The sequence below is a fragment of the Aristolochia californica genome, unplaced genomic scaffold (assembly GCF_029961685.1).
Source record: "Aristolochia californica isolate CCGP_79_NKW_82.1479 unplaced genomic scaffold, dmAriCali1.0.hap1 SCAF_8, whole genome shotgun sequence".
Lineage (NCBI taxonomy): Eukaryota > Viridiplantae > Streptophyta > Magnoliopsida > Piperales > Aristolochiaceae > Aristolochia > Aristolochia californica.
The window spans coordinates 38,654,170-38,670,131 of NW_027182279.1; the positions used below are offsets into that span (position 1 = coordinate 38,654,170).

The 15,962-nt window shown below is 35.2% G+C and overlaps 1 protein-coding gene across 1 annotated transcript; it reads left to right on the forward strand.

Annotated features, from left to right (window-relative positions):
* The first annotated feature begins 14,857 nt into the window (after positions 1-14,857).
* LOC137938483 (protein neprosin-like) lies at positions 14,858-15,962 on the forward strand. The gene is made up of 4 exons (XM_068783433.1): positions 14,858-14,903; positions 15,131-15,207; positions 15,295-15,351; positions 15,435-15,962. The coding sequence occupies exons 1-4, from the start codon at positions 14,858-14,860 to the stop codon at positions 15,960-15,962; spliced, it is 708 nt and encodes a 235-aa protein (XP_068639534.1).

Here is a 15,962-nt window from a genome sequence, read left to right on the forward strand (position 1 = left end):
TGAAGGTTTTCTCTTTTCCATAAATTCGAAAAAAAATGAATATAAAGAATTTGGTGATAAGCTTAGTACCATTTAACTGCACATTATTGTAGATGAGTCTAAGACTTTGCAATGAAGCATATTAATGTATAACAGTCAATTTAATAAACCTAATAGTAAAGAGTAAATTTCTCTATAAATAGCATTTATTCCATTGACAAGTAGTAACATCGGATGTTGAGGAACCCAAAAGGGCTGAACGATCGGTCTTTTTTGAGGTTTGAGGTAAATAAGAGCAATCACCAATCAACTAAAGAGGGAATTATCGATAACAATTAGGATAAAAGGTATTTTCATAAAAAAAAAGTATGCTAACGAATTGACTTACAAACTAACAAGCCTAGATCGTAAAATCTCGAGCTTAGCTTGTTATACTTGATAAGCCTTATTCCAAGTTTGAGCACGAGTGGAGCTCAAGCGCTTGTGAATCGGTTTGGCTCAATACCAACCCTACTTTAGTTTTACTTCTAACTTTAATATGTGAAATGAACTTATGATCCCACAAATTATTTTAGAGTTGTGTATGGATCAACACTTGATTAGATGCCATTTCATAGAAAAATACAAATAAAAATTGGACTGAGCTTAGATGATTTCGTCGATGATATCCAAACGTTAGAGAAAGAAGCACGAAACTGCTACTTAGAAGACATCTCGCTGAGCAGCAAAGTGAGTTTCTAAAAATGTCGAAGAACATATGAAAGTAAACAAAGAGAAGAAGAAGAGCACACACTTTTCTTCCTTGTATTTATCTAACTGGGTAACTACCAGACATCAACATCGAAATTAAAGGAAAAGCGTGCGCAAAGGATGCTTTAGATTGTGCTTGAAGGAACCTGGAAGGTTGAGTAAATAGATATAGTAGATGAAAGGGCACTGATTTGTGGCCTATCAATAATTAATTTGCATCATATCTTAAACATTTTTGAAGAAAATTATTCTTTTAAATGAAAGAGATTAGTTAGAATCTTAAATATTAAATCAAGGATTATTTGCATAAATGAGGTATCTTTTGTGGAAGGTGGCAATTTATGTAGATTTGAATGTCTATAATGTCTCTTCAGTCTTATTCCATGTTATTTTTTTTAATTCCTATTTAACTAGTTGTTTTGTTTTAGAGCTTTGTTTACAATCGGACATGTAATAACATTCTTTTCCTGTATGTGCATTAATCTATGCGGTGTTTGTGCATTAATCTATTCACCGCATGTCGCTAATTTAGCGGAATTGATATGGATAAATATAATTTCACAAAAGTCAGAAACCCTAAACCCTAAACGCTATCCAATGGATGAGAGACGAAAAATAAACTATAAATCTATGTTTTATATATTTTATTTATTTATTGTAATTATATATTTTAAAAATAGTAATTGATGACATGATAATAATTTCTTAATTACTAAAGAGGTAATTTTTTTAAATATTTTCTCAAGATAGAATAAAATATATAATATTTAAAAATATAAAAATAATAAAATAGATTGGTGGACTCTAAAATATTTCTTATATGTGGATGACATTATCCTCATCGGGAAAAACCCTTGCTTCTTCAAACTTTTGAAACAGCACTAAGTGATACTTTCTCTGTAAAAAGTCTAGGCCTACTAGATATTTTCTTAGGCATTCAAGTACGTAGAAGGCCCGCCAATATTTTTCTTTATCAAGCTCAATACTTAAAAGATATTTCAATTCAAGTAAGGATGAAATCATGCGCACTTGGGAACTCCTCTTGCCACTAACACAAAACTTGATTTTCAAAGTTCCCCTTACTCTAACCCTACTCACTATAGAAGTTTTATAGGAGCCCTTCAATATTTAACATTAACACAATCTGATATATTTTACTCCATCAATCTTGTAACCCAATTTATGCATTCCCCCACTACTTTTCACTTTAGACTAGCTAAAAAATTTCTTCAATATCTTAAAGGTACCATAGACTATGGCTTACTCTTTTCAAAACCCTCATCACTAGATATTCTTGCCTTTTCTGATGTAGATTGAGGTAATTGCCCACTAACAAGGTGATCCACCACCCAACATTGTCTCTTGGTTTGCAAAGAAATAACCCACAATATCTCGCTCCACTACTGAAGCCAAATACAGAGCCATGACTTCTACATGTGCTGAATCACTTGGCTTTAGTATCATCTAAAAGATGTGCACATTTATTCAACTTGACCTCCATCTCTTCTATTAGACAATTTATGTATTACTTACTTTGCCACAACCATATTTTTCACTATTGCAGTAAACATATTAGCATAGACTATCATTTTGTTCACAAGAAAGTAAGAATGAGATGTCTTCAAGTTCATCATATTCCCTCTGTCAACCAACTTGTAGACATTTTTATCAAACCTCTCTCTTCCAACTGGCTTCGACAATGTTTGATTTAGGATCCCATGACAATATCCTCAACCAAGGTGGTGAGAGAGGAGAGAAAGAAGAAGAGAAGAAGAAATGAGAGGAAGAAGGAAGAAGGGGGAAAGAAAAAGAGGAGAAGAAATGAGAGGAAGAAGGAAGAAGGGAGAAAGAAGAGAGAGAGACGACTAAAGAGATGAAGAGAGAGAGAAAAGTCTAAGAATGAATTTGAGAGGGAAGAAGGGAGACTTAATGATTTACCCTATGCCTTAAGCCTCTATTTATAGTTGATGAAGGAACTTACAATTACTACAATGCCCTTAGGGCTACAAGCTCTCAAAAAAAAAAAAAAACATAAGCAAATATACATCATTCTCTTTAATTACACCTTTGTCCCATCCTTATAAGAAGACCGTTAAATTACACCCTCTGCCGCCTTATAAGAAGCTTTTTGTAACTCGTGTTTGACTCATTTTTTCTTTCTGCCTACTAATGGGCACGACTCCTTCATAGAGAGTCGACTCCTTTTCCAAAAAATGGCATAAATGTCTTTGTTTTTGACAAAAATATTTTCACTCATAGACCAAGTTTAAGTATCTTGGTTATTATCATCAAAATTAGGATACTTAGAAGAGTCTTTAGGCTTAATTCCAATACCCTCTTGCCTTCTTCTAGGGAAGGAGAGCAGTAGTGTTTTAACCCCCTTTCGTGAGACATATTTTTTTATTTTTTTGGATTATGACATCACAATGACTTTAGATGGGTCAATAGGCAACCAAACCTAAGAGTTGAAGAAAGACTCCTCATTCAAATAAAACCCAAATATCTTTTTGTTTCCATTGCCATGTCAACTTCAGTAATAAATATAGTATCAAATGCATGCATTATTTCACAAAATTGGACATAGTTTGGCACCTGACTCTATTAGTTGCCGAAGGCATGCTGTAGAAACTATCCAAATACGAACTTTTTTAAAGAGTAGAGACTTGATATAGAGAAACATCATATTAGGTACCATGAAGCTAGTGTTAGGAATTAAATGTTCTAATTCCAAACTAATGAGAGTAATAATAATAATCACAAAATGCCCTTAATAAAATAATAGTCAATATATCGTGGACCTTTCAGGGGTTCCTCGCCCCCCTTCCAACCCCTACGACGACCTTACCGGAAAGGTAGATCCGCGTACTGACTCAGTGTAAGGCATTGATTAGGCTCCATAACTTAACAATTAGTGCACAACAACCATGAGGCTTATTAGAGCTCACTACTACTACTACTAGATGACACTAGTAGATGATTAGGGCTTCAACCTGTGCCCCCAGGTCCTCCAAAATAGAAGTGTTGGCCAATCGTGGCAACATCGGCTGCGTTGTTTCCTAACTTATAGCATTGTGGTGTTGGTGTAATTGGAATAAGATTACTTGGGCCTTTTATGAACTGCATGCTATTGTCTATCACCTTCATATTACTCATATAAGCTGCCTTTTTATAGCCTACCACTCCCCATTGGAACATAAGTTGTGCGAGGGAAAACAAAAGAAGTCGTTTCTCCTCCCCAAGTGATCCTGTTTGAATCTTTAGCTAGAGAGTTGAAGAGAATATTTGGCCAGTACCCCACTGGTACATAACCATTACCGTCTTCGTACCTGAGCCACCTATCTCCAGAGGTGTCATTCTTATACACGGAAATGGTGATTTCCTCTTGAGTTCCATCGTATGTAGAGACCCTAGGCAATATCATTCTAGGAGTTATTTTTCTGTCTACTTGGACAAACCCACACCTAGTTTTATAGCAGCTTCTGGGTCCGCAATCATTCGCCTGCCACACCATAGAGATATTAGTTGATGGTAACAGAGAAATATCTTTACTGAAAGATTGATGAAAGTTTTTTTAAGACTTACTGTAAAGAAAACGAAGAGGCGAGTTTCATTGCTGCCTCTGTGAAATGATGGATATACCTGCCATCCGACTTCTACAGTGTTAAGTATAGGGCCACGATTGGCAACCTATAACTGAGCAAGACTGAATACTTCATAGTTTTGGGTATTAATAACTTGCTTCCATACGTTTATTGTCACTTGGGTTCCATAGTAGGGGCCACCTTGTTTTCTCTTGGCTGGAGAGTGGAAAAAAGTGATAGAAAAACTTGTACCTGCACTGTGTGGTTTCTGAGTAAAGGATGATCCAGAGATGGTTGCTTGTTTATATCAACACAATCGAAAACATCTCCGGCCTTGGTCTATTTCCACATAATGAAATTGAATGCATTAATCTTCAGAAAAAGTAACTAAACATTTGAAAGCTATAATAGACAGCGTGCATTTAAAAATTTCACCGTGATCGTCGTCACCGGGGGCTTGTTCACAGATGCAAGGTATTTCTTCATCTTCACATACTCTTTCCACAGATACATCGAAAACCCCACAGAAGCCGTGGGAAACGAAAGCCAAAATGAGCAGCAACGTGAATAAACTAATATTCAGCAGACGAGCCGTGGCGACGGAGTCTCTGCTCCTTCCTAGAAGTATGAGAGAATCGGGCATCATTAGCACGATTAGACAGAGTATTGATTTGGTAGCAAAACAATTACGAAGAAACTTTTCGTCTTTCTTCAAAACACGAACAAAACATCAAAATAAAATAACATACTGCTGTTGACTCTTTTTGCTTATACAGATTACCAGCATTGGTTGGTAACAAACATTAGTATTCGGCATCGGCCATGGATATGACAGAATGTACCCAAAATGCAAAAATACCAGTCACGGGACGAATCTCTCATTCAAAGGTGGTCACTGGTTTTATAAAAAAACAAGTGATGTTTTAACATAATTATATGAATAAAACAGTTCTTTATGACAGAATCAAACAGTAGTGAGTCAGGGATCATTGTCATTATATACTTCTGAAAATAGTTTTCGTTAAACTGAGTGAGAAAACATCAGATAGATTTTATGAAGATCCAAAGTCCCAACTGGAATATTAACTTTACACCTCTTGGGTTTGCTTTCAACCATGTCACTTCAGTTTGGTGCATGCAATGAATGCAAATAGATTCTATTGGATGAGATTAATAATTGAGGGTTTTGGAAGACTTTGTTTGTTGGGGTGTCATGTCTTGTAAATAAGGAGAACTTATATAGAGATGTCACTAAATTATAATTATGCAAGTTGGTGCATGTCCTCCTATATTTTTTTCTTTTGAAGTATGTAACCCTAAGGGCATTGTAGTCATTGTAAACACCTTCCTATGACTATAAATACAGTGTCATCTAGTAGTAGTAGTAATAGTAGCAGTAGTAATCTTGGTGTTGCGCACTAGCCTCATGGTTATTGTTTGTTGAAAGTTTATATTAAAAGAAATGGGTACTTACTTTTTGGTACCTAATATGATGTTTCTCTATAGCAAGTTTCTACTCTTTAAAAAAATTCGTATTTGGATAGGTCCTTGCATTATGCCTTCTTCAACTTGTCAAGTGCCAAACTAAATCCAATTCTATGAAATAGTGGCAATGGAAACAGAAAGATATTTGGGCTTTATTCAAATAAGTTCTTGAGTTTTTCTTCAACTCTCATGTACAGGTCCAAATGAACCCAATTTAACCAGGTTTGGCTGCCTACTCACCCATCTAAAGTCATTGTGATGTCATAATCTATAAAAAAAAGAATATGTTTCACAAAAGGGGCAACACACTACCCCTCTCCTTCCCTAGAAGAAGGCAAGAGGGTATTGAAATTGAGGCTCAAGACTCCTCCAAGTATCCTAATTTTGATGATAATAACCAAGATACTTAAACTTGGTCTATGAGTGAAAATATTTTTTTTGAAAGGTGAGATGAGCAGCACTGCCACTGAAATAATTCTGCATTAGGTTTCCCCTCCATAAAATATGAATACTATATAAATTTACTGAATGCTAATATTAAAATAAGATATTAAGCTTTACAATCTTTACATTAAATTATTTATTTTAAAATAATCGATATAAGTAGTGACCCCTACTTGTCTCGGGGGTGGGGTTGGGGGGTTGAACCCATTAGTGGTGCACCTCTGCCAGGTTGAGGTGAGTGAAGCAAATCATTCACTTGAAGTGGCTATAGTGTTAAGCGGCTGAATCAGGATTCCCACCTAAATTCCTGATTCATCTGCTTGAACTCGTTGGGACGCAAGTTTCTGCCTCTCGTGACTCTTTGTTCCTCCCAAATTTTTTTATTCCTCTAGCTCCCGCTTTCTTCTCCCACTCGGCACTGTCTCCTTCTCCCTTTCACTTTCGGCCTCCCATCGTGCTACAACCTCTCGTTCTCGCTCTCGGTGAAATTTTCTCTCTCATCTCCCTCTTGCTCTCGGCCCACAACAGCGTTGCTCTCCCTTCCGACCTTCCTCCCCTCTCACCTCTACCTTTCTTTTGCTCCCTTCTCTCGTTTCTCACTCTCTTTTCCACTAAAAATCCTTCCGATTTTTTTCGATTTCTCCTATTTCGGTTTTGATTTCCTTCAATTTCTCCCATTTTGGCATCAATTTCTTCAATTCTACTTCGATTTCCCTTAATTTCCCCATTGGGCTTCAATTTTCCCCAAATTTCAGAAGGAAACCCTAAACCCTAATTTTTTTATTAACTTACTGTTGTATTTGATTTAATTTTAATTTTTGTATGTGATATCTGTATTGATTGTTTAATTACTACATAATTTTGGGATTTAGGGTTAGGGTTTATGGTATTTAGGGTTTAATTTTGTCTTTATAGGGTATAATTTTGGGTTTAGGGTATGGTTAAGGGTATTTAGGGTTTTGGGTTAATGGTTTATGGTAATTTTTTATAGGATTCTCAGTCTTCAGGAAGGGTTAATAGAAATTATGGTTCAGGGCTTTAGAGTTTGGGGTTTTCGAGAGGTTAGGGTTTAGGGTTTGGGGCTCAAGGTTTTTAGTGTTGAGGGTATTGGTTTAGTATGGTTTACTTTCTGGAATTAGGGTTAGGGTTAATTAAAATTAGGGTTTAGGGTTTAGGGTTTTGAAGGGGCTAGGGTTTAGTATGGTGTATTTTCTTGGATTAGGGTTTAGGATATGTTGGGTAATGGAGGGTGGGTTGAGTCCAATTCAAACTAGGCTGAGTCGCCAAAAGGGTGTCCATTAGCCAACGAAACACGACCCCCATCACTGATGAGGTATGGTTCGTAGTGGCCGCAAAGTCATAAGGGGCTCTACCAAGGGGTCTTCAGTGACTTGATGAGTGTGTTTTTGCATTGTTTTAGTCATCTACAATGGAATTAGTTTGATTAATTTTTAAATGTTATAGAATGTTGTTGAATAATTTTGAAGTGCTATGGAATGATCTTTCCATGTTACATTTTTTTCAATGTTTTTTGTGTTTCGATGTGTCCCTTGTTACTAGGACAGGTTAAGGTTGTCTGTTTAAGTTTTTTTTTCATGAGGACTATCTCAGATTTAGATTATATATGGCTGGAAGAAGACAAAAAAATGATCGATCATATGACATTTGGACCTTCGAAGATGACAGAAAAATGCTCGATCTCTTGGTTGAGTAGGTCAATACGGGGAACAAGTTGCCCAATGGGGTTTAGAAGGATGAGGTGTATATGGACTATGTCAACACGCAGTCAATAAAAAAAACTTGTGAGTAGCTCAAGAATCGAACAGAATCATGGAAGAAAACTTACCAAACAGTAACAAGCTGTCTCAACACTAGTGAGTTTGACTGGGATGCAACTACACAACGAGTTACTGCTTGTCATTCTATATGGCAAGACTACATCAAGGTCAGTAAATAATGTTTTACGACAAAATATTTTGTATTTTTTTGCATTACTAGAACTCTATTCCAAGACATCTAAAAGATATTTTTTTCTTGTAGGAGCATAAAAAAGTTGAGAAGTATAGACGTGAAGGGTGCCCACTTTACAACAAATTGACTTTTGTAGCGGGAAACTCAATAGCCACATGGACAACAAGTCAAACTTGCGTAGATCTGGGCGATGATCTCCTCCGTGAGTCAGAACGGGCACTAATGGACGAGCTCGAGGATGTCAATGTTGGTAAGGATACTCCATCGCCATTCCTTAGCAGGAATGAGTCGCCACCTGAGCAGTCTCGAAGAGGTAATCCGTCACCTTTAACTTGTCATAGAAAGAGAACTGAAATGTCCACTGATGACACTAGCAGATTCATTGATGCAATGAAGGATATTGTTGAGGCATTTAGGGATGTCATCAAGTCTAAAGATGTGAATACCAACAATGATTGGTACGAAGCTCTCTTGGAAATCTCGGACCTGTCGATAGAGTTGAAGTATCGCATGCTTGAATGGTTGGAGATGCCAAATAAGAAGGTCATGTTTATGAAGATGATCGTGGAAGACCAACTCGAGTGGCTTAAATTTTGTTATCGTTAATTGTAGTAAGGATTTTAAGTGCACTATCTACATTGGGATGAGTGTTTTTTATTTTAATGATGATTTTTGAATTATGACATTGTAAGACTTATCATTGATCTTTTATGAATGTCATTATGGTTGAGATTTTTTTTCATGATTGTTGTGTTGTTATTGTGAGGATGAATATAGTGGATGAGTATGGATGTGGACAATATGGGTGTGAATGGATATGATTGTGTAGGGTTGTGATTGAAGGTAAGAGTGTGGGAATGTGGATGAAAATGGATGTCTGAATGGATATGGTTGTGTAGAGGTGTGATTGAAAATAGGTTATGATTGAAGATAGGGGCGTGTTTGTGTTTATGACTTTTAGGAAGAAACATGAACTATTTTTGTAGTTGTAATTGTGATTGTAGCGATTGTATTTGTAGGTTTCCATGGATATTATGACATACGAAGAAAAGATTGCAATTATGTTTGCATTCACAAGTATTTTGTTCGCCATTGGAAGATACTATCTCTGCCATTGCAATAGACATGTACCATGTTCTTGTGGGATTGGTGGTCCATTGTATATGAAAAAGACACTAGACAAATCTTATGTTAAATTTCAAAAAGCTTACCGGAAGAATTATTCAACTGAAGGCACTCATATTTGAGGAATACTATTGAGCGAATTTTTGGTGCTTTAAAAGCTTGATTTCAAATGTTTAAAGGCGCTCAGTTTCTTATAAGATCCAGATAAAAATTATAATTTCTTGTTGTATATTACATAATTATATAAGTAGAAAGGATTACAATGATATGTTTGAAACGAAAGATGATGATTCAGGTGATGGGTCAAATTAGGTGTAAATAGTGATGAAGATAGCGATGATAGCTATAGTCTTATGGATGAAGACAACCGATCAACAAATATTTGGAGGCAACGTGTATTACAATCCACATGAGCCTCACAATACCAAGATGCCTTAGCGACTCGCATGTGGAATGATTATTGATTGTTGTATCTTATTGCTTTTGAACATGTATCTTGTCGTTCACATGTACTAAACTAGTGACTTGATGATTATAATATTAAATGCACGAACTCGTTGTTATCTTCCAAGGCATAAATGTTTGCTTTTATGCTACAAATTATGGACTATTACAAGTAAACCAGTTCATTATCAAGCATGTTTTTTAATTTTTAATTATATATATGTTATTAATAATCTATCAATAAAATAATATATCTATTTATTTATTATATTCATTAATTTTATTACTATATTAAATTATATATTTAAGACTGGTAATTAAAATATTGTTAAAGTACGCATTTGATCAATTATTGTGGTTTAATTATCCTATTTTTATAATTAATTAAACTAATCATTTTTAATTTTGTGGAAATATATTATTAATTAATACTACGTAAAAATCCATGTTGTGTTATTAATAAAATAATATTTTTATTTATTCATTTTATTCATTTTTTAATTACTATATTAAATTAGTGATTTGATGGTGGTAATTAAATTATTATTAAAGTAAGTATTTGATCAATTATTTTGGTTTAATTATCCCATTTTATAATTAATTAAACCAATGGTTTTAAATTTATTTGAAATATATTATTAATTAATAATACGTAAAAATAAATCATGTTTTATTGATAAAATAATATATAGTATTATATTCATTTTTATTACTCTATTAAATTAGTGATTTAAGAGTGGTAATTAAAATATTATTAAAGTTAGCATTTGATCAATTACATTTGTTTAATTATTCTTTTTTATGTTAAAATATATCTTATGTTATTAATAAATAAATAATTTTATTTATTATATTCATTTATGTTATTTTTAATTTTTATTTATTTATTTATTTATTTATTTGTTATAATTAATCAGTGGACAGTTAATTGTCACATGTAATTATTGTATTAATGTACAATAAATTGCAATCATTAATTAATATAATATATTATTTAATTAAATAGTATATTAATATATTTTAATTCTACATGTAGCAAAGTTCCGTTTTATCTAGTAGGTCTAGTTTGTTACGGAAGAGAGAAAATTTTAGAGAGGTCTAGTAAGGAATAATCCAGAAATTAAATGGAACCATGTACCTTCACGTAAACGGGTAAATAAATAATAATAATATATAAAATTCTTGAAAATTTTTAAATAATAAGAAAATATTTATAATATATGAAGGTAGTAAAAAATTATATAATAAAATAAATAACAACAACCTCCTAATTATATAAAATTACAAGAATACCCTTATATTATCCATAAATGGGTAAACAGGTAAACAATAGGTATTATCTCATTCCATTTTATTTTAATAAATAGTAAAACAATAAATAAGTAAAATTACCTAATTACATACACAACTAAGTTTTACATTTGTGGCAGACCTTTAGAGGGATCTAAAGGCCAACAATATGACGAAGGGTTTCTACTCTCTTTCAAGTTTCTGCAACAACAGGTGATAATCTTCTTTGACTGGTGACACGTGATTTGAACAGGTCTGAATGAACCCTAATGTACTTGTCCATCTTGACGTTATGCCTTTGGTTACTTACACCAAACTATTTACTTTTTACCACATACACAAAATTCTTATACATCAGTCACCACAATACCGCTATTTTGAGTTTTATAATTATTGTGACAACTGACACCTCAATTTTATGATATTTCAAAGCCTAAAATATAATAAAAATCATCTTCACATAAATTAATCCATCATCTCTTAGCTTTATTCTTATACTTAATTAATTTTAGATAATCCTTTCTCATTATTATCTACCCACCAAACACCTTTGCAGTCTCTTTCCATATTCTTCCCAATTTCTCCTCTCTCAATCCAAGCCACATGGTAATCTACACGTGGGTAAATGTCTTTGGTGACATAGGACAATGATAGTCTACATATGGCAACCAAGATAAGGATTAGGCAGTTTTGGTGAGGGTGCCCTTTCATTGCTTTCCTTGTCACATATGTTGTCATAGGGCCCAAAGGTTATTTGTCCCCTGAGGATTGAATTGTCTGGTCATGAATGTCATAAGTGGGCCACTCCCACATATAGGTATGAGGTCTATGAATCATATACCAATTATATGAAATAAGTTATTCTAATATGCTTTTGATTATCATTCACGTAAACGGGTAAATAAATAATAATAATATATAAAATTCTTGAAAACTTTTAAATAATAAGAAAATATTTATAATATATGAAGGTGGTAAAAAATTATATAATAAAATAAATAACAACATCTTCCTAATTATATAAAATTACAAGAATACCCTTATATTATCCATAAATGGGTAAACAGGTAAACAATAGGTATTATCTCATTCCATTTTATTTTAATAAATAGTAAAACGATAAATAAGTAAAATTACCTAATTACATACACAACTAAGATTTTTTAGTTCCCCTTCTGTTTAATACCCCACCCTTGTATATATTGGAAAGCCTATCACTAGTCACGTGAAAGGTATTTTTGGATTTTAGTAATCCCATCATATCCATGGCTGATCGCAGGGAAGAAATTAAACGGACCATTTAATGCAGAAATAAATTTCCCTCCACCAAGAAAATATCGAGGAATTAAGCGTCCCATCAATCTGCAATAATTCACTTTAAATTCTCAAAACTCCCTCTGATAAAAAAATACCAATCTGAGCTAAATAAATTTAAATGAACAAAAAAAGAATATATTAATCTTTTACAATGTGGAACTTCCTCCTAATGAAATAAATCAATACAAAAAATGCTATTCTGAATCAACTAAGAAGAATGCTAAAATACCATTCATCTTAGCGTCATGTCTAATGGCTACGGTACCCAAAACCCCTACCTACAAAGGGTATACAGGCAACAGCTTCTTAACAACCTTCAATGCGGGAATACCTGCGCTCGAAACGAACCTTTTGTTCATAGTATATTTCCAATGACAAGTTGCAGATAGGTCAGTATACTGGTATATGGCCATGAAGAAGATATCTTGACTGGTCAGGCGGGAGTAAGAAAGGTTGTTTGAAATGTGTACAATTGGGCAGATGGAAGAAACTGCCATAAAGAAAATCATGCCAACTTCAATACATCCCTTTAAAGACAGGGTTTGTGTTGCAAATACTTGCACCGTATTCCTCATATTCTGCTTTTGTATGGCATGCCTGCAAATATTATCCAAGGTAGATTGAAATGTTCATTTGTATGAAAACAACAAATAACTGAGAGAGCAAGAAAAGAAAACTACCACAAAAATGAAAGAAGATGAACAGACCAAGAAAAAATCACATATGAGGGTTTCTTGTTTTTAGTAATCACGAGTCAGTGTTTAACAAGTTGGCACGATTAGAACGTGGAACAATGATTCACATCAAACATAGCTTGTATCGATTGAGTAAAACATGCAAAAAGCACATACAAAGGGAACATAAAAAAAAAATCCCGTCACGGAAACACAAACCATAAAAAATAGAATACCATGTGGTGGATACGTATAACACCCGAATCTCCTCACCACATGGCAAAAACATTCCATAGCACTTAAAAAATCCTCAACAACATTCTCAAAATTTCAAAATTAATTAAACTATTTTCACTACTGCATATGCATTAAACAATGAGAAAACACACACATCAAGTCCAAATTCACCGAACACCCCTGGAAGAGCCCCATATAACTTCGCAGTCACTACGAACTGTACCTCGTAAGTGATGGGGGTCGGGTTTCATTGGCTAATGGACGCCCGTGTAGGCAACTTAACCTTGTTTGATTTGGACTAAAAAACCTCTAATAAAACCTAAACCCTAAAGTCCCTAAACCCTATCACCTACTAAACTCTAAACCCTAAACACTAATTCCAGAACATAATACCCTAAACCCTAGACCCCCTAAACCATAGAAGCCCTAAACCCTAAACCCTACACCATAATTCCAGACCCTAAACCCAAAAAACCCTAGAGCTTAAAAACACAAAACCCCCAAAACCTTAAAAACCCTAAACCATCAAACCCTAAACCCTATCACCTACAAAACTGTAAACCCTAAAAACTAATTCCAAAACTTAATACCTTAAAATTCCTAAACCCTAAACCCTACACCCTAATTCCAGACCTTAAACCCATAAAACGTTAGAGCTTAAAAACACAAAACCCCCAAAACCTTAAAAACCCTAAACCCCCTAAACCTTAAAAACCATAATCCCTAAAATACCCTAAATCCTTAACCATAAACCCTAAACCCTAATTACATGATCCTTAAATGTCGAGCACCAAACCCAAAAAATAATCCCTAACACGAATCAAGAATTTAGACCCTAAACCGTAACCCTAAATCCCACAATTATGCACAAGTAACCCTCAATTAGGCACTGAAAATAAAATTAAATCAAATAAAACACTAATTTAATGAAAAAATAAGGGTTTAGTCATACCTTCTAAATTTGGGGAAAACCGAAGTTGAAGGGTGAAATCGATGCCGAATGGGTAAATCGATGCCTAATCGAACTAGAAATTAAGCAACCGATGCCCAAATGTCAAAATCGAAATCGAAATGGGGAAATCGAATGAAATCGGAAGGTATTTTGGGGGAAAGGAGAATAGCCAGAGAGAGAAGGGAGTGGGAGGCTGAAAGGGAGAAGAGAGAGAAGAAAGGGAGGTCGAGAGGGATAAGAGAGAGAGAGAGAAGGGAGAGAGAAAAACGGAGAGCGAGTCTGAGAAAAGAGAGGGAGGCACGGAGACGAGAGAGGGGGTGCGAAAGAGAGGGCGAGTCCGAGAGAAGACCGAGAGAGGGAGGTCGGAGACGAGAGGGAGCAGAGATGGAGGCCGGAGACGAGAATCCGAGAGAAGAGAGGCAGCAGCGACGTCGGGGGTGCAGGGAGACGAGAGAGGGAGTGCGGGAGAGAGGAAGAAAAATGGGAACTGAGGACGCGAGAGAGAGGGGGTGCGAGGAGAGAGAGGAAAAAGTAAGCGTCGCGCGTCCTTCATCTCAAAGAAGATCAAATATGGCCTTCTTTGAGATGAAGGATGTTAACCCGTGGAGATGAAGGACCGCTTCATCCCCTACATCCAGATGAAATGTCATATGCGTTCTACTAACGACTTCAAGTGTTGAAGGGCGTCATGCGATTGAAGATCATCTCAGACTTCAAGTTGACTAACCCCCCTAATGGGAACATTTTTAGGACTTAACTGTAAAGTAAATGAAGAGGCGAGTTTCAGTGCTGCCTCCGTGAAATGCTGGATATACCTGCAGTAAAGATAATCCACTCCTATATGATAGAAAAAGCTAAATTTCCACGAACTGATTGAGTAGATTGGAACACTTGTTACTTACATGCCATCCGGCTTCATAGTGGCCCTGTATTTAACTCTATAGAAGCCGGATGGCATGTAAGTAACAAGTGTTCTAATCTACTTGATCAGTTCGTGGAAATTTAGCTTCTTCTATCATATAGGAGTGGATTATCTTTACTGCAGGTATATCCAGCATATCACGGAGGCAGCACTGAAACTCAGCTCTTCGTTTACTCTACAGTAACTCCTAAAAAAGCTCCCATTAATCTTTTAGTAAAGATCATTCGTTGTTACCATCAACTAATGTCTCTATGGTGTGGCAGGCGGATAGTTACGTAACCGTAGACTGCTATAACACTAAATGTGGGTTCGTCCAAGTACACCGTACAATAACTCCTGGAATGATATTGCCTAAGGTCTCTGATTACGATGGAACTCAAGAGGAAATCACCATTTCCATGTATAAGGCTTACAGCACTGGACATTGGTGGCTCGGGTACGAAGACAGTAATGGTTATGTACCAGTTAGGTACTGGCCAAATAGCCTCTTCAACTCTCTAGCTAATTACACTGACAAGATCGAGTGGGGAGGAGAAACTGCTTCTTATGACTACCCAAGAGTAACTTATGCGCCAATGGGGAGTGGTAGATTCCCTTCTGAAGGCTATAAAAAGGCAGCTTATATGCGTAATATGAAGGTGATAGACAGTAGCATGCAGTTCGTAGATGCCCCAAGTAATCTTATTCCATATACACCAGCACCACAATGCTATGAGTTAGGAAACAACCCGGCTGATGTTGCCACGATTGGCCCTCACTTCTATTTTGGAGGACCTGGAAGCACTTGTTGA

Excerpts from the sequence above, each read along its gene's own strand:
- LOC137938483 (XM_068783433.1), top strand. The coding sequence starts at position 14,858 with ATGAAGGACCGCTTCATCCCCTACATCCAGATGAAATGTCATATGC. Across the intron at positions 14,904-15,130 it reads CCAGATGAAATGTCATATGC|ATTGGAACACTTGTTACTTA; the intron begins GTTCTACTAACG and ends CTGATTGAGTAG. Across the intron at positions 15,352-15,434 it reads AGCTCTTCGTTTACTCTACA|GCGGATAGTTACGTAACCGT; the intron begins GTAACTCCTAAA and ends ATGGTGTGGCAG.